The sequence below is a fragment of the Panicum virgatum genome, chromosome 5N (genome assembly GCF_016808335.1).
Source record: "Panicum virgatum strain AP13 chromosome 5N, P.virgatum_v5, whole genome shotgun sequence".
Classification (NCBI taxonomy): domain Eukaryota; kingdom Viridiplantae; phylum Streptophyta; class Magnoliopsida; order Poales; family Poaceae; genus Panicum; species Panicum virgatum.
In genome coordinates, this window is record NC_053149.1 from 53,160,750 (window position 1) to 53,186,570 (window position 25,821).

The window sequence follows — 25,821 nt, forward strand, 5'->3', positions numbered from 1 at the left end:
TTTCGATGGTTCCAGCAACTGCAGTTCTTCCTTCAAAACAAATTGATCTCAACAACATTATGTGAGAAAATTCTAGAAGAAACAGGAGACTCATTTCGAACACCATGCTTTTGTGGCATACTCTTTCCGTTCCATAAAAAGCATAATTCTATTTTTTCCAAAGAGATTAGTGTTATTGGCAAGTTACCACAGTAACCTTAGTAATTGTCTTAATCCCACTGATCTAGATATAGATGGTGTTCAATCTCCACAGAGTTAGTTATAACATGAAGACAACTCATTCTAAAAGATGTATTCGAAAGGATAAGCCAGGTAATTTATTGGAAGAATTGCACTCTTTGTGAGATTTTTTTATTTAGTTTTAGAATTATACACATCATCATGGGACCAGAGGCGGAGGCTCCAGGTCTAGAGCCCCTATAAACCCAAAAAAAAACCATGGAGCCCCCCTTGAGCCCCACCCCCCATTTTTGAGAAGAAAAGAGGAGGAAGAAGGATAGGAAGAAGAAATCAACACCCTTTAATCAATTCTAGATCCGCCACTGGACGGAGGGAGAGGGAGTATGACAATAGATCGAAATGGATGGCAACGACAATGGTATCGGGACAAATAATCCAAGCACAACGTGCTGACATACAGTACTCTCTCTCTGATCAGTGTTGCTTGTAAAAGAGAAACCAGTGGTGCCGCATAGGCTAGCAGCGTCTCCAACTCTCGTACGTGCTCCATGGCATGGGGGGGTTCTACTTCGATCTCGCTGAGGGATTAACAAATAAATCTGCATGACAGGAGAGATATACTCGATCCGTCCGCCGGCCACCGCGCCCGCACGCCCCACGACCAGCGGAGCCCCGTCGGACCAGGCAATATGTCCACGCGCTGCAGCATGGTGTTAAACGGACGAGAAGCGCAGGTCGCAAAGGGAAAGTAAATCTGAAAGAAGCCAGGCACTGGGAGTTGGAGACGCTTATTAGTTCCTACTGGCTTCGGCAGATTGATAAATCATACAGGTAGATCTCAGCTCAGCTTGTCAAGAAACTAGTTCGTTTCTTGTCAAAGCACACGCTGACAAAAGGTCTTTCAGTTCGCCGCTCTCTCTCTCTCTCTCTCTCTCTCTCTCTCTCTCTCTCTCTCTCTCTCTCTCTCTCTCTCTCTCTCTTACTGTCACCTGATGAATCCGGTCTATCACATTCTAATTCTCCGGCAGGTGTTCTCCTACCCGGCCGAGACGGTCAGTAAAGGCACCACTGCCTGTGTACAGATCGTTCACATTCTAATTCTTCCTTGGCCCCCAGGTTCGTTGCAATTGGGTTCTTTCCCGTGGTTGAACATTCCGTCGAACAGTTGTGGTGAGGCTCCGAGCTTGGATTTTCTTTCTTGGTTGCTTGCACGGACAGCTCCATGACAGTTTTGTAGTATCCAGTATTTGTTTTAGTTCCATTTGTCACAGACAAGAAGACGACGATTCTCTATTGATGGTTCAAATGGTTTCTCCGTGAGACCTACTCCCAGTCCTGCATGCATATTTATTGGACAGACTTCAATTTTCATTATTTTTTTCAAAACGGAACCGGCATGAGCTTTGCCGTTCATATATTAATACAGAGGAAAAGAGATGTACTCCTAGACGAATTTAATTTCTCGTGCCCCTCTTTTGACGAAATGGGCACTCTCGTCCAACTTACGGTTAGAAAACAAAGGTATATTTAGATAAATTCTTTGTTTTGGGGTTTATATTTCTTTTTGAAAAGATGGGGTTTATATTTCTGTAAATACAGTGCTGATTAGTACTAAGAAAATAAAAAATTGACAAAAGGTATTTTGTCGCTCTCTTTCTCTGTCTTCTGTGACACGTCCATAATAACATTCTACTAATTCTCTGTCACGCGTTCTCACTCCTACCGGAGATGGTCAGTAAAGGCCCCACGGCCGGATCGCATGTGCTCAGCGAAATCAGCCGCGTGCTGGGCGCTCGCGAAGCACGTGTCCACATCCACACAGGTCGGGCCGTCGGGGTACGCGCGCACGGTGGAGTTCTGGCAAGAAAGTTTGCGGGACACGAGGCCGGCGACTAGCAGCCGATGATCGAGACGGCCAGAAACACGAGTACCTTTTGCAGCTAGGCTCGTCGCGGGGCGAAGTGGCACCCGGCAGGCCATGCGCGCGCGTGTGCTGGCCGGCGGTCGTGCCTGCCCACGTTTTTCATCACCTCCCCCGGCCCTCCTCCCAGTGGATGTGGATAGATGTGGAAGTTAGCTAGTACTCCTAGTCCTAGATTGTGAGCTTCGGAACGTCCAAGCGGTGCTGTGTCACTGTGTGTGTGGTGCCAATACCAACCAGGCGGCTCTGAGCTGGCTGAGCAGCAGCAGCCACAGCGACCCAACCAAAAACCAACCCAAGCGGCGGCGACGGCGAGCACATGGAGCGCGTGCGCCTGATATGGGCTCTGTTTGGATACAACAGATAATCTTTAATCCTCCTCTTTTAGTTCCAAATTATTCCTCATGCATCTAAATATATAGGATAAATTTTGAGCTAAAGTGAATTATCCCTCCCAAAATCTTTAGCCCCTCCAAAAAGTGATAATGAGGCTATTTTTACATGATCCCCACAAAAAGATGAGTATGCACACACATCTTGACATGAGAATGGAAGAGAGAGGGTGTGCATTAGACCAATCTCAATGTGGTGTCATTGTAGTGCCATGGACATTAAATATACTGACATGGCAGTCTTATTATGAAGAGAAAGGAGAGAGAGTATCATCACTATGATACTTTTTTGACTCGATTACCTAGTTTACTGACTTGGTAACCGTCGATGACACTCCTATTGAGATTGGCCTTACCCCATGGATTCAAATAACCCACCTTGAGCTAATCCTTAGCCTATTAATTTAAAACTAAATATTATCCCTCAAAATTAACCTTCCAAACATACATGCCCGTGATCGTCGATCGACCCACTGCAAAATCCATCGATCTCCGCATCAAAAAGAAAAATCTGCTGTCGTTTGCCTCTGGAAAAAAAAGGAATAATTCGCAGTTGTTCGGCAGGGGGAGGACATGTCACCTTTCGGGCCCATGAATGCGTTGCTGGGCTGCGTGGCGGAGAGGTGAAGACGACCACGACCACCATTGAATTCGTTCCGGACTCGGGGACGTTGGACGGAGGACGGGCGCGGAGGTCGGATCATCAATGGCCAACTGTTCTCGCCACCAATGCGCGCGCTGACCGACTTGACCGGAAAGCGACGTGGCGACGCCGACGTCCCGCTCGAGGCTTGGCGCTTGTACTCCGGCGCGGCGCATCGCCCCGGCCGCTTGCCCCAGATCGGCAGCGGCATCGGCGCGCGGCCACCGGCCGGCCGCCCTGTATCTCCGCAACTGCCTGCCATGTGCCATCCCCTATCCCCATCCGAATTGAAGCGAACTCTGCAGCCGAGCAACGCTCGGCCGGAAGCCACAGGCCGGAGAGACATGGCGGTGGTGTGCACGGACGACGTCGCCTGTCGATGAAGGCTTGCCATAGGGGCCAAGTTAAGTTCTGGTCAGCAAATTAACGGCCCGAGATTTTGGCCATGGCCATCAAAATGGACTAGAGTGGCCAAAGTAGAGGGTCACTACTGGGGGTATTTAGTTCCCTCCTAAAAATTTTACAACCCGTCACATCAAAGTGAATCTTGTTATATTTAGAAGTATTAAATAAAATATATTTACAAATTTTTTTTACACAAATGAGTTGTAAATCGCGAGACGAATCTAATGAGTCTATTTAATTCATGATTTGCAATAATAATGCTACAGTAACTATCTGCTAATTATGGCTTAAGTAGCCAAAATTGGTGGAGAAAAATGGTCACAGTAACCAAAACTTGGCGTGTCCACACGTACAGGAGCCGACGATACTTTTTATCAGTATATATCAAAACTTGCCAATATATTCTCTTTGCATTGTGATTTTAATTTTGTTTACCAAAAAAGATCAACATGTACAATTAGTGGATCAGGGGTATTTTAGTCAATTGAGTCTCCTTTACCTTTTTTTCATGAATCAAGCTCCAGCCATCTAGCCAAATGTTTTTAGAAGCAATTTTGATTGAACACTGAATGCACTTTCTACTAGTAATAAATGCTAAACGAGGGGAAAAAAGGCACAATAATGCTTTTGTGCATAACAAAAACTTCTTTGATAGGGCCAAAAGTAGAAGACAAAAGTACTATTTATAGAAAAAGAAATAGATAATCCTAAATTCAAAGGTCGACAACAACTATGCCCACTAATATTTCCATTTTGTTGTATCCTTTCTTTTTCTTTAATATATAAACAGTAGGGGATTATCCCTCATGTTTGATAAAAAAATATTTCCATTTTGTATAGGGTTTGTTTGGTTGGATACTAAAATGTTAGCATGCTAAGATATCAGAGTGGCAAAACGTGGCATGCCAATCTTTTTATCAAAATCTTGGCAAGTTTATAATATCACTTTGTTAGGTGGGCTATTTTTTGGTCTTCAACCAAACGAGTGCCAAAAGTTATGAGCTTGCTCATATTTTAGTACGGTATATTTCGGAAGCAAACCAATCAACCCTATAGTCTCAATTGTTGTTCTCTATTTCTGAAATATACATGTTGTTCAGGATGAGTACATTATTTTATTTTAAAAAGAGAGCGGATAACTTTATAATGGGTACACAAGTGCACAAACATGCTTCACGTGCACAAGTGAATGGACACAAAAAATAAAAATGGGTACAAGTAGCGTGGTTCGTATAAACAGCAATGAAGATAGGCAGATGGAACTCCTCGAAGAAGACGAAGGGCTGCCCATACATAAAGTTTGTTTTTTTTTTTGCAAGCAACACCGTTGTGCAACTCAAGCATCACCCACTATTCATCAATCAATCGTATAGTTTTCCATCATGGACATATTCCCATGCTCTTCCCCAACGTGATGATGACGTGGGCCGGCTGCAGATCGACGGCCGGAGAGCTTCAATCTGAATGCGGTCTTGTTGTGCTTGAGCCTTTTTTTTTTTCTTACGAGGATTTGACTTCTTTCTTTCTATTTGGAGTTCGAATGTGCTGGAATCGCTTGAAGATTTGTTTGTAGTGTTCCGCAATCTGTAACTGTTCAGAGAATAAAACGAGTGCCTATGTTCACTTTGGTTTTCTTTCTTCCTTTTATTCCTGGGCAAAAAATTCTGATGGAGAAGAAGAAGGGCGTAGCTTGATTGGAGAGCAAGCCGAGCGTGGCACTGCATGAAACGTTTCCACGAGCCCACAGTTCATCCTCAAAACTCACCCATATTTGTTTGTTTGCATCCGGAAAGTGACTTTTTCCCCCAGCCTGCCACGGCCACCAGCTCGGCAGTTGGCAGGCCGTCGCGGTCCATAAATAAACGTGTGCCCACAAATCTGTTCGCCCGCACCAACCACAATCCCCAGCGCGGCACACGCGCAGCACGCGGCAGCGCGCCTCGCTTCTCCTCCTCCTCAGCTCGCTCCCTCTCCCATACTGCCTCCGCAGAATTCCGCTCCCTCCTCGTCTCCTCCCGCGCCGACGCGAGGTGGGGGAGGGCTCCGACTCCGAGGGCGCAATGGCAACGGCGGGGGTGGCGGTGGCCAACGGCTCCGGCGGCGCCGACACGAGGGCCGCGTTCAAGGAGATATACAGCACGCTCAAGGAGGAGATGCTCGAGGACCCCGCCTTCGAGTTCACCGACGAGTCGCTCCAGTGGATCGACCGCGTAATGCTCTCTTCCTCCGCTTAGTTTTTACCCTGGGTGTTGGCTTGATCTGGTCTGGCGGAGGGGGCCTATATGCTCGCGTAAGAGCTTCGGGGGTTTATTTTTTTACCAGGTTTAGTGGGCTTTCGGTGGTTCCGAGGATTTGACGCCTGACGGTTGAAATTCTCCCAGTTTGCGTGATTACGTGTTAAATAGTTTTAGAATGCTATGGAGAGAGGAGTCGTGTACATAAACACGAAGGATTGATGTTTTTGATCGGTTTAATTAGACTTGTTAGAGTTGGATTATTCAGGAAGTCCGAGCGACAAAGTCTGTTATCTCTTAATCTCTGTCTTTCTCTTACGCACACATTAAAAGGAGACTCAGCAAATATGAAACAAGGGATGTGATTAGGACTTTGGGTTTACTCTAATCTATCTAAAAGGGCCGACCAATTCGTTGCGAAAGGCTTAGCTGTGTTGTGAAATCTGTTAGCGTTTGAGTTGTTGTTCCTGATCCTTGACACATTATGGTTGCTAAGGGGTTTTCTAATATACCATCTAGGACTTCGGTAATTGACTAGTTTTTTGTTTAAGAAAAGTGTGTTGCTGCCTGAACAGAATTAAGTTTAGCATGTCACCTTGTTGTTACTAAAGTTAAGTTGTGTCTCAGTGTCTGACTAAGCCCTGAATCAGGAAGAAATAATAATGATGCTGAATCACTAGTCGTGGTCACAAATTCTTGTCAAACTGTTACCTTATATCAGAGATTATCTTTAGAAAATATTCAGATTGTTCATATGGAAACGATTTCATTTTATTTGAGGAAATACTATCACCATACAAAAAAAATGGTTGCTTAGAACATATGTGCTTGTAAAAACCAAGGTAAGAAATAGCGGGTTAAGATATTTAGCGGAAGCCCTTCTAAAAAGCTAAAAGAGCTATAGCGAAAGCTAAATCATTTAGCGGAATAATAAAATAATCAATAATTACATATAAATTTAGAAGAATCATTGGTCTAACACTCTAAAAATAGACTTAACACATATCTTGATTGTCCAACTATGTCTCCACTGTTTTGTTTATGATCTACTCTAGTTATAATGTTCTTTATTTCTTTTGAATAAATCTTTAGCGGACATAGCAGACATTTATTACCGCTAAATCCTATAAAATCACCTTTAGCGGACATAGCGGTCAAATGTTGTATAGCATAGCGGTAGGTCTCCTAAAAAGCTAATAGCGGGCTATTAGCTGGCTATTTTGTACATTGGTAAAAACTAATATATAAAAAGCATCTCAGGGACCTAGATATCTGAAGTGCTAGAAATTCTGACTAAGTTGTAAAAATCACAAGAAATCTGCCTGTTATTACATTAAGTAAGTCAGTTTCCATTGTTTAAGCAGAGGAACAACTGCAAGTTGAAGGAAAATTTGGAGCGTCACAACATGTCTTAAAGAATGCCATACCTTATACTTTGCTTGGCACTTAGTAGTGAAGTTGACGGATTGCTTCTGTCGCCTGTCCCTTTTGTAAACTACAAGTGTTTTTATTGGTTGTTCACAGTGGATACAAATTGAGCGACTTCACTGGGAAGGTCTTATAACTTATAAGAATCCACCAGTATTCTCATGTTCGTTTGCAGTTTGTGGTCTGCAATCTGCATAAACCGGAAATCCACATAATGAGTTCTATTGTTTCTGATTATATCCTTCTTTTAGTTTCTTCTGTTAAGTTTGTGATACTATAACTAGCTTAGAGAGCTTTTTTTCAACTTTTTTGTTTCGTTTGGAGCAGATGGTTGATTACAATGTGCTCGGAGGAAAGTGCAACCGCGGGCTCTCAGTCATTGATAGCTACAAGATATTGAAGGGTGTCGATGTTCTGAGCAAGGAGGAGACATTTCTGGCCTGCACCCTTGGTTGGTGTATTGAATGGGTAATACTCCCCGACAATGTTGTTTTGAACATGTTTGTTGAATCTTAATAGCATGAAATCTTTTCTAATGTGGTAACCTTAATTATTATTTCCCATTTGTCAGCTTCAAGCTTATTTTCTGGTGCTTGATGATATCATGGACAACTCCCAGACACGACGTGGGCAGCCTTGCTGGTTTAGGGTGCCTCAGGTCAGCTGAGGATCAATTATCTTTTTTGTGCACCAAATTATTTGGGTACGTTATTTTTATGATGGCTGTATCGAGGGCTTACCTGAGAAGGATTCGATGCTGACACCGATTATCGAAGAATTGTTCATCTATTAAAAGTTGACTTCCATGCTGCATGTTTCTATTTGATCTCTTCTTATAAGCAACTTATTTTCATGCCCATTTCTGTTTATTCTCCTCGTAGGGAATGGTTGTATACTAGTGTGTTATTGAGTGCAAACAGATTGTTTTCGGCTTTTAGCCTGCAAACTTTGACACCTATTGCTGGGCTTCTGTTCGCAGGTTGGCCTCATTGCTGTAAATGACGGGATTATCCTTCGCAATCATATTTCACGGATCCTTCAACGCCACTTCAAAGGAAAGCCCTATTATGTTGATCTCATTGATTTGTTCAATGAGGTAATACTATCTTCTGACATAAGCATAGGTTCATGCAAAACTTACTGAATTCTTCTAAACAATGACTGACTCTCTTTTTACATTTGTAGGTTGAGTTCAAGACTGCTTCAGGGCAGTTGTTGGATCTTATCACTACTCATGAGGGTGAAAAGGACCTAAGTAAATATAACTTGACGATGTAAGCATTTAAACACAGCAGCAGTAACGCAATTCACATGCTTTGCTTCCTTGCATGATTTATTGCATATATCTTGGTAACCACATGTAGTAAAAGAAAATCTTTACCACTGCCTGTGTAGTTCCAGAATGAGGTATCATTATTTGTTTGGTACCTGAAACTTGGGATATCATATTTTTTATTGCTATTTTTTTTATTGATTTGCATTTTGCAGTCACCGACGCATTGTTCAGTACAAGACAGCCTACTATTCATTTTATCTCCCTGTAAGAGATATAATTCCATATGTTCCTTTTAATTGGGGATGGTAATCATAGTATTTAACTAGATGTCTCTCGTGACAATATTCTACTACATTCAAGGTTGCATGTGCACTGCTGCTGGCTGGTGAGAACTTGGATAACTTTGGTGATGTAAAGAACATTCTTGTTGAAATGGGAACATATTTTCAAGTCCAGGTAATGATCTTGTTGCTTCTAGGTGGAATGTTATGAATTGTCTGTACTCTATATTGAACTACATCTGATTAATCATATTTCTCTACAGGATGATTATCTAGATTGTTTTGGTGATCCTGAATTCATTGGCAAGGTTAGCACTTGCACCTTTTAGTTTTACTAATTTAAATGGGTGTAACTGTGGGGCAGATTGCAGTCAAGGTCCTATTTTCTTTAGTTTATGTTCTTATCAACATGAACTCTTATCACAGATCGGAACTGATATTGAAGACTACAAGTGTTCTTGGTTAGTTGTGCAAGCTCTTGAACGTACTGATGAGGACCAAAAGAAAATCCTATTTGTAAGTACTTTTACCTTGATCCATTTTCGGAACAAAGAAGATAGTATCTAAACTCTACTCCCCTTATGTCTGGTCAACAGGAAAATTATGGGAAGTCCGATCCAGCATGTGTTGCAAAGGTGAAAGACTTGTACAAAGAGCTTAATCTGGTGGTATGTCCTGACCGTTATGTTCTTATCATTTACAGTGAAGTCAGCATGTAAAATTCACGGATAGCAGCATAAGCCATAATACAGACAGACTCTGTCGCACAGTGTCTCTGACGCCTTAGTGAACAACAATATTCGCGTTATCTATAATAAACTATAAAAATCTAACACCTTATGCAATTGGTTTGGCTCAATATGTTGAAACAACATCCAAATTTTGCGTTTGCCTGTGGCAGAACCTGGCAATTATTTTAATACATTTTCTGTTTCGGTGATGTCCTTCCTCGTTGGCATAAATCCAGGAGGTTTTCCATGAGTACGAGAGGGAGAGTTACAACAAGCTGACGGCCGACATCGAGGCCCAGCCGAACAAGACGGTTCAGACCGTTCTGAAGTCCTTCCTGCACAAGATCTACAAGAGGGACAAGTAGAGCTCAGCTGCGTGTGTGGAGAACCTTTTCCACCTATGCTAGCGACGTTTTCGACGCACTATGCTTTCTGTGTTTCGTGGGTAGCAGCATGTATTTCGTTCACTCTGTACCGTACTAGCGGTTTTATATATGTAATGTAATAAAGCACATGCTCCCGGTTTCACAGGCTTGTGTCGCTAGCATTTTCCCTGTCCCTGCTGTGTTCACCCTGCCCTTTCCATTCTAACAATTTGGGGTGGTGAAAACCCAGGCGCTAAATATTTCTGGTTGCTGTGCTTGAACGCGACGGCCTTGATGTGGTGCCAGGCAGGCACCCAAGGGGTGGTGAGTGGTCAGAACGAGCGGTAGCTCGGACGGTAATGGCTCAAGTGTGCGTCTATATGTGAGTTCAGATACTACAGCTTATACTACAGCTTGTACTCTAGTATAGGATTAAAAAAAAAAGAGGTTTTGAGTGGTAACTGGTGAGGAAAAAGACGGGCGGCAGCTGCACGGTTCTACGGAGCCTCAGGAGGTTGCTGCCCTCAAAAAAAAAAAACAGAGATTGCTGATGTGTCCAACCTGATCTTGGCTGTTTCGGTGGTAACTACTGGTTCGATTGATTCCAGCAAATTGCAGGACTCTTCGAAAGTGGAATGTTCTCTTGGACGGTAGTGCAAGAAGATGCTGGAAGTTTACGACGACGATGAGAAAGGTTCTCCTGCAGCCTTGAGGTGCTCCCCGTGCACCAATGGGTCGAAGCGACTGGTTACGACAACAATGGTGTAGGGCAGACGAGTCCGAGCACGACGAACCGGCGTCTCGTTACTCCGAGCACGACGAACGGCACAGATACATTGATACAGAGCACTTCTCCCGTTGAAACCCTGCTCGGCCATTGTGGTTGATGGTGTGCTGTTGCAGTGAAAACGGTCGGGATAAATCCCGTTCCGTTCCGTCTCGATTTCTACATTTTACACGTTCATTTTCATATTTTCAAACAAATACGGAAATGGTATGAAATACGGGATGTCAAATTCGAAAACGGAACGGAAACGGTTTGGCTTGTATCCCAATCGTTTTTGTATTTCTCGTATTTTATCAGAATATCCCGTTTTTACTAATTCGGTATATACCGTTTTTACTACTATGTGTGGCTATGACTATGAATATTTTAAATCTTCTATCTAAGTGTGGGCTTGTGAGTTGCGGCTATATACTGCACTACTATTGCGTGGCTGTGAACTTGTTTGTGAGGTTGTGAATTATTATCATGGCTTACAATTACTTGTGTTATTATCATTTGTCTATTATTTTCATGTACTCATGTCGGGTTTGTTGGATGATTGGATATTGTACAGGTCGGTGTGTTTCCGTCTTAACTTTTCGTAGACCGTTTGTTTTCGATACGTATCCGTTCGAATTGGTTCGTTTTTTATATTCCGGAAATCCATATTCGTATTCGTGTTCGACTATTCTGTTTTCGATATCGTTTTCGTATTAAAATGTAAAAATGAAAATGTTTTCTTGGCCCTCGTCTCAGGTACATTGATACCGAGATGCGATATTCTGCAAAAGCGTTGATTGATATACCGATTCCACGAGCATATATTGCAATTATTTGAAAATAAATATTATATCGAATTATACAGAATCTTTTTTGCGAAATACAGTAGCTCGTCGATGACGACACTGGAAAGAAACCGAAGCAAAGGTGGCTACTACCTTGTGACATCCCAGAGTTTTAAAATGCTAAGCAAGCAATATTAAATTTGATTTCATGCTTAATAAACAAGAGAATCGCAATTTATGCATTTCTTTTTGGAAAATAACTTATATGTGTGCATATGTATGTGTGTATATGTGCATAGGTCAGGAACCTCAAATAACTTTCACACCAAGGCAAATAGGCATATGAAAATGAATAGATATGTTCACCATGAAAAGAATTGTAAATGTCCAGTTGAACTCTAGGGGTACAAATGATGAAAATCGCATGAAATGATAAGTTGTTTGATTTGTAGTTTTCAAAAATTTAAAATAACCTTTAAACCTTTGCTCGTTTAAACTTGTTCCAGAAATAAAAGTTGTAGGTTTTTAAGTTCTCTACAACTTTCGTATTCGAAGTTTTCTATGTTTCAAAAGGAATTTTTGAGAAAAATTTGAATTTGAATCAGTCAAACTCCTTCTCTCTCTTTCTCTCTACCCTCTCTGTTCTCTCTTCCCTCCCCTGTTTTCTGCCGAGCCGAAGTCGCCGTCGAGTTAAGGCGGCCGGCCACGCACCGTGCTCTCCCTGCGTCCCGTCCTTGGCTCCTCCGCGAAGCCTCTCGGCCTCTCCATGCGGCGCCATCTCCTTGCACGCACGCCGAGGACTGCCGTCGGCGTGCCACGGCGACGAACGAGCCGAGCAGTGCCGTGCACCTTTTCCCCAACCCGCTCGCGCCCTCGCCTGGCTCTCCTCCCTCCCCTTGCTGCGCAAACGGGTCTCCTCCCTCCCCCTCTGCTCGCCTCCCTGCTCCACGCGCCGAGCCGAGCCCTCCGCGGCGTCCAGAGCCGTCGCCGCCTGCCATTTGCGCCGCCCATCCCTAGGCTCCCGCGGAGCTCCCTCCTCCGGCTTTCCTCGCGCCCATCCAACCCCGCAGCTAGCACCCCCACCCTCCGTTGGTGCTCCCCGACCCACTCGCCGCCGCCCAAGCCCGCCGGAACGCCGCCGCCGCAAGCCCAGTCCACCGCCGGCCGCCTCTCTCCGCGGCGCCGCCCGCTCCGGCCATCCCAGCCCCAACCGAGGCCACCCCGAGGTAGAGCTCGCTCTCCTCTTGCTTTTCCCCCACCGGGCCCTCGCCGCCGACGACCCCAAGCACCGGAATCCGGCCGCCCGAAGCTCCCCTGTTTCAAACCCCAGCCCAGGACCTCGGGTTGAAATTCAAGAAAGTCCAGGGGGTTGTTTGAATAGACTGTGACTCAGATGAATAGTGCTGTAGGGACTCCTTTGTAATTTTTAGCTGTAAACTTTGAAATTCAATTGAAATTCGTAGAAAATTCGTAAAATAGAAAACCCAGTTGTTCTGGAATCCTTATGAAAATCTCTATGCAGTAGAATCATAGTATGATGGTTGTTAGTTGAAACTTTTTGCTGGAAAATTAGATTTGTGTTACTAGGTGCATAAAGGCTAGTTGTTTATTCTTTTTCTTAATTATTTCTTGAAGCCTTGTTATGCTCTGAAATTTTTATGGTGGTTTGTTCATGTGACACTAGTGTTGCTATAAAAATTTCGTGGTCAGTTCTCATGTGTAGCTGATTCTTTGATTTAATCCTTGTTTAGTAGACTTTATTTATGATAAATAGTTTATGTTCTTGATAAATCCTGAAAATATTCCTGAGTGTTCATCTAGAGTATATTAGCTTTTCCAGGAAGTTTGAGCTTCAGTTCATGGCTAGATAGGGAGATAAAAATAAATCTTGCTAATCTGTTGTCTGTTTTGTTTATTTTCTCATATTTATTTCTGTGCATAATAAATCATGAAAAATTCACGATAGATATTTTATCCCTCTTTAGACCTACTGTTAAAGTTTGAGTTTCTTTTATGCTCTGGTCTAACCTGTGTAATTCAATCTTGTTTTAGGAGTTGTCTGATTACATGATTTGTTCTGGTTATTTGGCTACAAGTTTTAGGATGAATTTTGTAGGATAGCTAGTTCTGTTTACCTTCTGTTTGAAGTAATTTTTTTGTTGAATTTACTACTATATGTGTGCTGAGTTACTAATTTATTAACTAACCATGATTTAATTGCTATATGAAGCTAATGCCATTTGTTTAGGATGTTAGTATAGCTTTCTTGTGCTGTTAATCATGATGTCTTGTGTAGTTAGATATGTTGAGTTACTACTCTATAAACGATTGCCCAGTAAATTTTGAAGGGAAGTGTTTCACTCTTTCACTTCGGGTTTTGTTTGCTTTACACCGTTATTGTGAAATAATTCATAAATTCTTACCATCACAACGACTTACCCATGTGCATTGCATCTCATATAGATACTACCACTCTCGCTGACGGAACATACGAGCTGGTGCCCGAGTCCGAGAGTGAGCAGCGTGAAGCTCAAGTTAATCTAACTGAAGCTGCGCAAGACCCGAACCCGATTTCGGAAGAACCCAGATCCAGTTACGCCCAGGAAGGCAAGCCCCGGAGCATGTCCTATCTATTTTAAATTTATGCAACTTATTATTGTTTCTATCTACTTGTGCATTTAAGTTACAGGAGTTGATTGGAACCTTAGTTGCATGATCCTAGGTACCTATGCTTGAACACTAGTATGTGTAGGTCGCTAGTTGGCTAGGCTAATGGTTCGGTAGAAGTCGAGTGATTTCCTGTCACTCGCGAGAATTATAGGAGTTGAATGTCTACTACTTTCTGCAACTATAAGGCTCACAGGCGGGGCTGTGGTACTTGTGATGCTCCGTCTGTTTAGTGAAAATGGTTAAGGCCGCAGTGTGTGGTAGTGGTGGTTAAACGTTTGAACATACTAACCACATGCCGAGAAATATGGTAATCGGTAAGCTTAAGTACCTGATTGGCTCGGCAAGTGGACTTTACTCTCATCTTCTTTGAACGTTGTTTCTCATACGCGCACATGCGGGTGCAGAGTCGTCGTACTCTGTAGTCGAGGAAGGTGACCCTGATCCACAACCCGGAAAGAAAAGGGGAAAAGTCGTGTGGGTGACTTGGTTCCCATACGTGTGTGTTAGGTCTGCCTGGTCAGGTTAACAAATTCGATTCGAATCGTCCGCTTCTCACGGTTTGGGACTGCTTAACCCTTTTGCCACATAGAGTAAGAAGTGAAATATGATGATGATGATGAATATGGTTGGATGGATGATAAAAGATAATTGTTTCCCACCATGTATGCTATTGGATAGATGCTCACCTAGAATGGTTAATTGAACTAGAATTTGGAAGCTAAAATCTAAAATTTAGGATCTACTCTTTACTGCTTTTCGGCAAAACAAACCCCTCAAGCTAAAAGCCTTGCATGTCTAGATTATGGGCTAAGTATATCCTTAGTCGGGTAAGTCTTGCTGAGTATTAGTATACTCAGCCTTGCTTGTGGCTTTGTTTTTCATGTGGAACATCTGAGGTTGTGATTGACGTCATGTACGGGCTTCATCATGACGTCTGGTTTCGACGCTAGACTATCGTTCGTTTTTCGTCAAACTTGAACTCTGTTGTCTTTTTATAAATTCAAACTTGGTTTGTAATAATAATTCAATTTCATACTCTGTGCTGTAAAATGTATGGAATGTTGCATTCTCTAGACTGCTTTGTCGATCCTGTTCAAGTGGTTTAATCGGGATTTTACCCGACAGCACTGCCGGATTACTCTGTTTTAAGTGCGTGTTAACCCTGATTGTCGTTTTGATGATGGTTAGCGCACTTAAGCCGGATTAATTTAGGTGGGACTGCCACATACCTCATCAGCCCAACAAGCCGTGCTCATAGCCCATCTAAACACCGCCGGATTTCCAGTGTCTCTGATCGGAAGGAACTCAGGACTTGTTTAGTTGCAAAAACTTTTGGAATTTTGATATTGTAGCACTTTCGTTTGTATTTAGTAATTATTATCCGATCATAGGTTAACTAGGCTCAAAAGATTCGTCTCTCAAATTACAGACAAACTATGTAATTAGTTATTTTATTTAGCTACATTTAATACTTCATGCATACGTTCAAAGATTCGATGTGACGGGAAATCTTGTAAAGTTTTGAAATTTTGGATGCAACTAAACAAGGGCTTAACGACGAATGATGCAGCCCAAGAGACCGGCAATGCACATTCGGGCCCAAATGGGCTCTTTTTTTTATGCAGAATGTTACCTCTCTCTTTTCATGTCCTTTTCGATAATTGGTTATCTTCTTTTATTTTTTCGACAATAGAGGGGCTGTTGGGCTAATCGGTTGTTGGCTGATATTGGCTGAATGTGAACAGTAGCCGCCATCTGCCAACAGTGCTGGGCTTACACTTTTGAAATCAGGCTGATGGCGGCTGATTCCATTCAAAAAACGGCAGCAGTTTATACATTTGAAACTGAACAGCAACACCAACAGATTCAGACTACTCATTACCGCACCAATTATCAAATGAGCCACTAATCACAGCAATTCCAACTAATCATTACCACTTATGACCCCATCCTTAAGGCCTCTACAGTTCGCTACAGCATACATATAAGTAGACAATTTACAAAATTTGTAGCTGTCATGAGTCACTAATGACACAGCTACAGGTCTCACAACTGCATCCATCTCCTAGACAAATTGCCACTGCATTACTTTATAAATTCACCTAATCAAACTAATTTCAAGTAGTACCCATTGTAAGCAGCCAAATTCATCAACCTCTAAAAGGCATCTGCAACCCTCTTCCTCAACCAGCCAGTCCCTCATCCCCATGCTCCCAGCCCCTTCCATACCTCATTCATCAAAATCCTCATCCTCCATGTCCTCCCAGGAACTGCATGTTTACAAATGATTCATTAGTACAAACTTTGGCAGTCAACTAAATATTGATCATAACAGACATATATGTCAACTAATAAACAAGTTTCACATACTTGTTCCCAAGGAGTCCAAGTCCCAGCGTAATCCACTCTCGGACTTCTTTGTGTAGGTGCATCAGGACTCAAAGCTATTGAGGCAATTTGACTCAATTGGCCTAGTCCATCACCTACCCTACGCCTCGGTCGATGTGTAGGCCCTTCCAGCTGATGCACAAAGTTGTGAAGTGCCAGTCCAGCCATTATAAGCTGTGATTGTTTTAGTAGTGGATAATGAGGCACGCGATCCAACATTTGCCACTTCATTTTTGCTTCTCCGAAACTCCGTTCAATAACATTTCTCAGCCTTGAATGGTGCCTGTTGAACAACTCCTCTGCGTTTTGAGGCTTCTTTTTCTTGAACTCCTTCACATGGTACCTCCTTCCTGGATGTGGCGGCATGTAACCATCTTGACAAGTATACCCAGAGTCCACCAAACAATAGCGTCCTGCACACAAATACACACATTTTCATTACAAACCATAAATTGTACATGCATCATGGTTTAATTTTGCAAACAAACCTTTTGGTGGGCGCGGGAACTTGCTATCCATGAGAGCCCTCTGCTTCAACACCCGCATGTCATGCGTTGAACCCTCCGTGCCAACGCCAACATACATGAACATCATATTGTAGTCACAAACACAAATAACATTTTGGCTTCTCCACCCATGCCTATTAGTGAAGTCAGCTTGCACTCTTTCAGGAACACTCACCTCAATTAGCGTCCCATCAAGGGCTCCTATACAACCATCAAACAGAGGTGAGTACTCCGCCAACTCCTCAGGCAATTCTGCATAACTGCTGTCCATCGGCCTAAGCACCGCATCTGCAAAAGGCATCATTGCCTTGAGCACATGTTGCATCATCATGCTGCAAGTTCCCAGTCCCCTCCGCATTCTCTCATGCATTTGCCTCATTGACTTCTTAGTCCCCACAACCCATAGGAACAAGCCTAAAGCTTCTTCTGTTGAGATGTCCCTAGTTCGTTGTAGCCCATAGTAGTTGGTTAAGATATGATGCAACTTGTAGAAGTTCTCAGGCTGCATACGAAAGTTGAGAAAACATTTGTTTTGATTACTCAGCACGTTGTTTACCCACTGTCGGCTGGTGAGGTCCGGCACAAGCACATGTTTGAATGTTGGCGGTGCCGGGGCCATCATCGCAGACATTGCATAACCTACCGCCAGAGCAGCATTTGCCAATTCATTGAAACTATTCTCGCTAGAATTGTCACTATTTTCATCATAACTGTGATTGATATGGTGCTCCATGATTGTTCTGCCTTCACAAAATGTACTTATGATTTTAATTGTACTAAACAAAAACATCAGAAAATGTACTTCCGAAATCACAGAACATCAGAAACTAACAGCATGTATTCTTCAGAAAAATGTGACCACAAGAACAGCTGGGGCTGGGGGTCACACATACAAACCACAGGAACAGCTGTGACCAAATCAAGCTCAAGAGATAATGTAACTGTACTAATGTTGTATATAACGGAAAAACTGTACTAATGCTTTCTATCAAGGATTCAGGGGACATATACTGCACCTTAAAGCAAAACAACCATACGTACTGTTGTGTCAATACCTGAAGTAGCAATTCAGATTTGGAGTTGCAAAGGAAAGCTCTGTGTAACACACGACAAATTGTAATCAAGACAAGTTAGGCAGGAAGTACATGACAAATTAAGCGGGAAATTCAAATCATTTGTAGTAAACACAAGAAATGCAACATTACCTTTAATTATATGGATTTAATTGGTATGCAGCAGCTTCCTGCAAACAAATGCAGTACCCACCGCTTACAGGTTCCATGAGCACCTACAGGTAAACAAATGGAACTATGATCATGTCCTATTTTGTAAAGATGAATTAATATTCCTGTGCACCACCAATATGCATTGTTATATATATGAAAACATGCTCATGGAGTAAGACAACATAGCAGCACGATTATTACAAGGAGTCCAAGTCCGTTAACAGATTCAAAATTATTACACACATAGTTTTGCACAGTACATAACAGAAGCATTTAAACGACAGCTGAAACAAGCCGCAAGGACTACTTCTGGTTCTGGTTCTTAAGCCAGGTGAGCCAAGGAATACGGACTTCTGGGTCAGACATGTTGAGGAACTCTCTACGGAGCACAGAGCTTTCGAACGACTTCAAAGCTGTGAAGTAGAGGTCCGAAGGGATTGGCACACCATCGTCTTCTAAGAGTTGCATTGCTGCATCAACCTCTTCCTGCTCACGGTGGCACGATCCCTAGATGAACTCTGTGCAGCAATGCTGTCCGATATCTTCCCCAACATTTCCCCAACTTCGCAGCACTTCTTATGTGGGCTCTCAACCTCTTGGTCGCCACGGCCCCTTTTGGATCCAGAGTGATAACTGACAGGGCCACTGTGATCGTGCTGCCTCATAACATGAGGAGGTGTTAACGAACCAATGCCACCTCCCGATATGTACGTGCCAGAGTTGGTTACCCGGTCGCCAAAGAGGGCATGTAGTTCATTCAGGAAAGCCGGTGGGTGGGCACGATCTGCAGCAGCGTTACTTGTTTCCTGCAGGTAACATTGGTGTTAGTCTGTGCGTGAAATTATGAATCTTAACATAACAATATAGAACTGAGTGGTAGCAGTATCAGTAGTAGTAAACATACCACGGGCTCCGTACAGTCGTCGGGATCATTAGGCAAGCCGTAATGGATCTGCCAGTACTCTGGTTCAGCTGCTAGGCCCCCTGTGGCCGTGTCCCGTCCGAGACCGGAGGCTGATTGCGCGTCATGCCATTCTTTATACTTCCGTTTTAGAGCATCGAATTTGTTGGTCACTTGCTTGTGTGTGTATTGGGGGGAAGTGTGGATAAATGTTGCGCCATCCCTCCTTAGTTACACCGAACTGGTTCCAATTGGATTTCTGCTTCTCCTCAATGGCAAGTTTCAGCAGAAGAGCTGTCTCTGAGGACTCCCAATGCGCATGATCTCTTGGCATCTGTGGGAACGTGTAACTTGGATTCGATTGTTCCGATACAGTAGAGAGGTACAATAGAAAATGGTACAACGCCGTAACTACAAGTGCACGGAGAAGACGAGTTGACAAATAGATACTTGCCTTGGTTTCTCGCTTCGCTCGTTTGGCACACGAGTTGTACAGAATAGCTTCCGGCGGTGACCACGAAGCTGATGACGAAGGTGCCAGTTTAGAGGACTGTTGAGAAACCACCCGATGGTACCCAGCCTGAGTTCAGGAATTGTAGGCCGCCTGCACGCACAAGTTATAACAGCTTATGATGAAAAAAACAAAGTGGTATGTTGTGCTTTAACAATTCTATTGTTGTGCATCACTGAATCATTGAAACAATGACAGTAACTAGAGGGCAAAATGAAGTAACCTGTTCACTGAATCATTTCAGGACAAATATTTGTTACAGAAGATGCTGTAGTGGTATTGCATTGAGCTTACCCATGTTCCCACAGATTTTTTGCTGATTTTGTTCTTCTACGTGCCCAATTTAATTTCAATTATGCGAAGTTACATGTGCAAATCCTAATTTCATGGATATAACATGTATCTTATATGTGATGAATATGTTACTCTAAAGATACCAACGCATGCCCCTCTTGGGCTCCCCTAAACAGTCTGAATCATATTGTGGGAAAGGAACCTGGACCCGGTGGCGGCGACGGCTGGGGAGGCGGAAGCTTGTCTCGTCGAGGTCGCCGGATGGGCTGATGGAGGAACTCGAGAGGGAGCCGCGGAGATGTCCGACCTCTTGCCGCCGCTCCCGACGGCCGCCGCCTGTGCGCCGGCGACGAACTACCCCGCCTCCCTAGATCTGCCGCAGGAGGCCGACCCCGCGAACTCCGGTGGAGGGAACGACGGCAGTGTGGGGAGGGCGTGTTGGGGCTCGAAGGGAGATGCGCCGGCGACTCGAGTGCCTGCCGAGGCGGTCGTGACGGGCGCCGCAGGGCTCGCCGTGGCGCAGCGGCGGGCGGGTGCTCCTTGGGGGATCCATTGCGGTGGCCGCCGGGCCGTCAGTCCAGGGGCATCCCTACATGGATCCGCAACAGGGGGCCAACAGCAACGACGGAAGGAGGGCGACGCCGGGCAAGGAGGTGGAGGGAACTACGGCGACGATGGGAGAGAGGCGATTTTTTTTTTCTTACGTCGGGGAGATGCGGGGGAGCCTGTAAGGAGAAGGGGCGGCTGCTGATGGGAGGAGGAGGGCCGGCTGCCGAACGGCTGGGCTGATAAGCCCATCGGCAATCAGCCGACTTCAGCCCAGACCGATCAGCCGAACAGCCCCGGAGTTTTCTTTTATAATGTTTGAAGGTTCAAGGGACACGTAGCTTGCCACTAAAGAATAGCATTGTTAAGTACTCGAATAAATTTAAGAAAATGTGAGCACTTATATTGAATCGAAGACTTAAAATGGGATAGCTAGATCCCCTCCAACAAATCATATTATACCCGGATGCTTCTTTAGTAGAAATTATCATGACATGTTAGAAAACCGTTGTCCTCATTAAGATTTTGGACTTCCTGTTCTCATTGGTAACACCGAAACAGGTGGTTCACATCTACTTATTTCATGGGCAACACGTACAGATGAAACTGTATAAAACATTTCATTTCTCTCATAATCAGAAAACATCATCAAATGAGGACTTGGGATTCATGCTGCGTACATGCTGCATCTGCCTGAATTGCCTCGAGTAGGTCAGCAAGTGCTCAGCCAGCTAAAGAGCAGATCCACATCGGACAGCATCCAGGCCCCACCGTCCAGTGGGACGCGAGAAAACCATCACCCGGATCCCTGCCCCCCTCCTCACCCTCTCCACTTCCGTTTTCCCGATCCTTGCGTCGCGGCTCCGATCCACCGCAGCACCGCACCGCCGCGAGCACGTCGGGTGCCGGTGCGGCAGGCGAGATCCGAGGACACCCCCTCCCCCGCGTCCCCCCCGAATGGCCGCCGCCGGCCGCAGATAGAGAGAGGCGCAGGCGGCGCGTGCAGATCCAGATCCGGTGGGCGGGCGTGGACGAGATCGCCCCCACCGCGATGGCGGGCGCGGTGTCCGCGCTCTTCCTGCTGGACATCAAGGGCCGCGTCCTCGTCTGGCGCGACTACCGCGGCGACGTCTCCGCGCTCCAGGCCGAGCGCTTCTTCACCAAGCTCCTCGACAAGGAGGTGAGTGACCGATCAGCCCGCCCGGGCCTAACCTGCTCTCTGCTCCTGAGATCTGCCCGGTCGTGGTGCTGAGTTCCTGCGGAATGGGTAGGGCGACGCGGAAGTGCACTCGCCGGTGGTCTACGACGACGCCGGCGTCACGTACATGTTCATCCAGCACAACAACGTCTTCCTCCTCACCGCAGCCCGCCAGAATTGCAACGCGGCCAGCATTCTCCTCTTCCTTCACCGCGTCGTGGATGTGCGTGCCCTTGCCTCCCTGTTTGCTGAGATATGGTGATGACATTGTAGCGCCCGGTTTGTTCATGCGACTTGTGCGTGAGCGCAGGTGTTCAAGCACTACTTCGAGGAGTTGGAGGAGGAGTCGCTCAGAGATAACTTTGTCGTTGTGGTAAGCAAATGCTCAAGCACTACTTCTGTTTCATGCTAGATTGCTGGGAGTTTGACACAATAGGGTGCCATTTTGTGTGTACAGTATGAGTTGCTTGATGAGATGATGGATTTTGGGTACCCACAATACACGGAGGCGAAGATCTTGAGCGAGTTCATCAAGACAGATGCGTATAGGATGGAGGTCTCACAGAGGCCACCCATGGCTGTGACAAATGCAGTGTCATGGAGAAGTGAGGGGATCCGGTACAAGAAGAATGAAGTATGCTGATTTTCTATCTACTGTCTCTTTTGATGCAGGCAGACAGTTCTGTTATAGTACTTTACAAACCACCACACTTCGTTTCTGCAGGTCTTCTTGGATGTGGTGGAGAGTGTTAACATTCTAGTTAACAGCAATGGGCAGATTGTGAGATCAGATGTCGTTGGGGCACTGAAGATGAGAACATATTTGAGGTGAGTTTGCATTCTCCGTTGCATAAAAAGATTTAAGAGACCATATTACTAAACACGAAAGAATAAAAGCTGCTGATCATTGGATCTCACGACTGTATAAGTATGTCACTCATTAGTTAATCCCTTGTTGAATACCATTATTCAGACTAGCAAGCGGTGTATTGATAGGATTTTTAGAAAACTTGTTGCATTGGTTGTTATGTGCAAATTTGGTCCTGATATTGACAGATTTTACGCTGGATAGGGATAAGGTCCCTCTTTGTTATGATGTACTCCCTCCGTCCCAAAGTAATTGTCCAATTGGAAAATTTCAGACGCATTACTAGTAGTGGAAAATGACCATGTTACCCCTAATTAACTATAGCAGTTATGATTGGAAACAGCACTGTTTATTTGGTTCCCTAGATCCTCAAGAAATGAAAATGCATTAGAACCGGAAAAGTAACATCTACTTGAGCTTTTGATTGGCTCCATGCACTTCTCTATACAATTTTTTCATGTTATTTGATATTTTTTTAATTAGATGGATTTTGCTACAATCTAAAATAACACACTTTGTGGGACAAAATTTGAAGGCTAAACGAACAATTATTTTGGGATGGAGGGAGTAGAGATTAGTGATTGATAGTAATGAATTTTAAATTGTTAGGATGTTACATGTCCGATGTTACTAGATCTGAATCCAGTTAATTTTTCTTGCTACCTAATTTGCTCAATCTTTAAATGGGGTATGTATCACGTTGGTCTATTTGGCTTTCACTTTCGATGGGACCTGCTTGTAACTTCTATCATACAGTAATTGCTTCAATTTTGATGTCTTTGCTTTTGAAAGGTTGCATGAATTCATAGCTTTGAAGACTCTTCGTTTTTTATTTTCTTTACAAGCTATGGATGATTTTGTTATACTTAGGCAGTTCTACATGGTGTAACCATGTAAGCCTTGAATAAGTCATATAGAGCAACAATGAATATCTTGGGCTTGCCCAATAATGCAATTATATTGTAGAGCTGGAATTTAATTACCATTTTAGCTATTTTGATATAAATTTTCATTGCTAAGGCTATTGTTTATGCTGACTTTAATTTAGCAGAAATGTACTATTATGTTGGGGATATATATGTTGTCTAATTAGAGCTATAAAATTTATTTCTCCTGATTAGATCTAATTAGAGCTATAAATTTTATTACTGCTGTACATACTTGTATGTGAACTAGAAGTGCTATAGATAATATGAAGCAAGTTAACTAAAGTTGAAATCTCAATCAGCAGTCACTAACTAACAATAGAACTTCAAAAGGAAGGGTTAGATGTGGTTTACCAGGTTGTGAGTATACTACAGAGGAAGTTGGCTAGCTGTGAGGTTGTAATTTATTTATGTATTTTGTACATCCAGTATTCAGATAAAGAGATGACTTATCGTATAGCGAAGTGAGATAAACTTTAAGGCGCACGTGCATTATTTGCGCTCGTAATGTTCGTACTGCACCAGATTCTTATTAGTATGGTATTCAGTTAATAGATGTTGGTTGTGTTTCTGTTTTAAAATTTTGAGATTAGCTGGAGACTCTTGGCCTACTTTAAAATTAATATGTATGTTAGTTGAATGATTTTTTTTACTGATTTTACAGAATTTGATGTATTCTGTTTCATAATATTGAAAGCCAACCTGTCAACTAGGCTTTGAACTAATCATTTTATGCTGTTACACTTGATATGGTTACCATTGGTGTTCTCCTTGCATTAAGATATGCTTACCATCTGTTAATCTGAACCCCTAACAATGAGATATTTTGGAACAGTGGGATGCCAGAGTGCAAACTTGGCTTGAATGATAGGGTTCTTTTGGAGGCTCAAGGCCGAGCAACTAAAGGAAAGGCAATAGACCTTGATGATATCAAATTTCATCAGTAAGCAAATGGCATTGCTCTTTTGTTTATCAAACCAGCATTACTACTCAAGCATGACCATTCTCCCTTTTTTTTGTTTAGGTGTGTACGTTTGGCTAGATTTGAGAATGATAGAACTATATCTTTCATACCTCCTGATGGAGCTTTTGATCTAATGACGTACAGGCTTAGCACTCAGGTTCTCTTCCTGATCAACTATGGTATGCTTTAGACATGTGAAATGCATTTGTTTCATCGTTTTTCACATGCCTATCTTCATTGGATATCCTTTAGGTGAAACCTCTTATCTGGGTGGAAGCACAAATTGAGAAGCATTCTAGAAGCCGTATAGAACTCATGGTGAAGGCAAGGAGTCAGTTCAAGGAAAGGAGGTGAGTGCTGTTTTATAATAGCAAGATTTGCATGTCTTACAGGTGTGGGCTATTTCAAAGGATGGGTTTCCTTTTTGTGCATTTGCAGCACAGCAACAAATGTTGAAATTGAAGTGCCTGTTCCTTCAGACGCCACAAACCCAAATATAAGAACTTCAATGGGTTCTGCTGCATATGCCCCTGAGAGAGATGCAATGGTCTGGAAAGTAAAATCATTTCCTGGTGGCAAGGTAACTACTACCTGAAATTTGTTCTTTGTTTCTGTTCTTTGCTGCTACGAGGTGTGCTAATGTACTGAAGCTATTACTCTAGGAATACATGTGCAGAGCGGAATTTAGTCTTCCTAGCATAACAGCTGAAGAAGGGGCCCAAGAAAAGAAGGCGCCAATAAGAGTGAAATTTGAGATACCATATTTCACTGTATCAGGCATTCAGGTGATACATTTGATGTTTGTAGTTTGTGTTTCTAATATTCTATCTGTGGGGTTTTCCCTGGAGTCTTCAGTCTGTGAATGGTTCGTTATCCTGTATATTATGCAGGTTCGGTACCTGAAGATAATTGAAAAGAGTGGTTACCAGGCACTTCCCTGGGTTAGATACATTACAATGGCCGGCGAATATGAGCTGAGACTTATATGAGTTCTCTCTTTTCTGGCTGCTGGGAAACATGGATGATACCGCAAGACCCTGAAGACACATATTTGCCCTATATCCAGCCATCAGTTGGCATTGAATGTAGCATGGAAGTTTTTCTCCTTAAATGCCATACAAGGTTTCCCCCCTGTGGTTTGTTGTTCATCTTGTTAGGCACACCTTACCATGGTTCCTGTAAGTTACCCATCAAGTATAGCTTTAGAAAAAAAAGGAAACTTTCACTTTTCAGTTCACTTGTATTATTATTGATTTATTTTTGTGGGTACCAAACTTGTTCCTTTTGTATTACACGGAAAATTTGAGCTGATTTGAGTTCGATGAAACACATCTTGTCATAAATGAGTGGTAACTCTGAAATATAGATTGAAACAGAGCTGTGTTCGCTTTTTCAGCCAACCAGCCAGCAGTACTA

The 25,821-nt window shown here is 43.5% G+C and overlaps 2 protein-coding genes across 3 annotated transcripts; both read left to right on the forward strand.

Annotated features, from left to right (window-relative positions):
- The first annotated feature begins 5,418 nt into the window (after positions 1–5,418).
- On the forward strand, positions 5,419–10,025 carry LOC120675363 (farnesyl pyrophosphate synthase-like). 2 transcript variants are annotated; one of them, XM_039956566.1, is made up of 11 exons: positions 5,419–5,751; positions 7,531–7,671; positions 7,775–7,861; positions 8,183–8,299; positions 8,389–8,477; positions 8,692–8,743; positions 8,840–8,935; positions 9,024–9,068; positions 9,187–9,276; positions 9,357–9,428; positions 9,728–10,025. In XM_039956566.1, the coding sequence occupies exons 1-11, from the start codon at positions 5,602–5,604 to the stop codon at positions 9,854–9,856; spliced, it is 1,068 nt and encodes a 355-aa protein (XP_039812500.1). In that variant the 5' UTR covers positions 5,419–5,601; the 3' UTR covers positions 9,857–10,025. The 2 variants fall into 2 exon arrangements, with proteins under 2 accessions (XP_039812500.1, XP_039812501.1); XM_039956567.1 differs by having other exon boundaries at positions 9,698–9,831.
- Positions 10,026–21,211: 11,186 nt separating this feature from the next.
- On the forward strand, positions 21,212–25,748 carry LOC120675342 (AP-1 complex subunit mu-2). Its single transcript, XM_039956530.1, has 11 exons — positions 21,212–21,629; positions 21,721–21,870; positions 21,958–22,020; positions 22,105–22,281; positions 22,372–22,475; positions 24,277–24,384; positions 24,466–24,562; positions 24,658–24,755; positions 24,844–24,985; positions 25,068–25,190; positions 25,296–25,748. Exons 1-11 carry the CDS (start codon positions 21,501–21,503, stop codon positions 25,392–25,394), a joined length of 1,290 nt encoding a protein of 429 aa, XP_039812464.1. The 5' UTR covers positions 21,212–21,500; the 3' UTR covers positions 25,395–25,748.
- Positions 25,749–25,821: the final 73 nt, after the last annotated feature.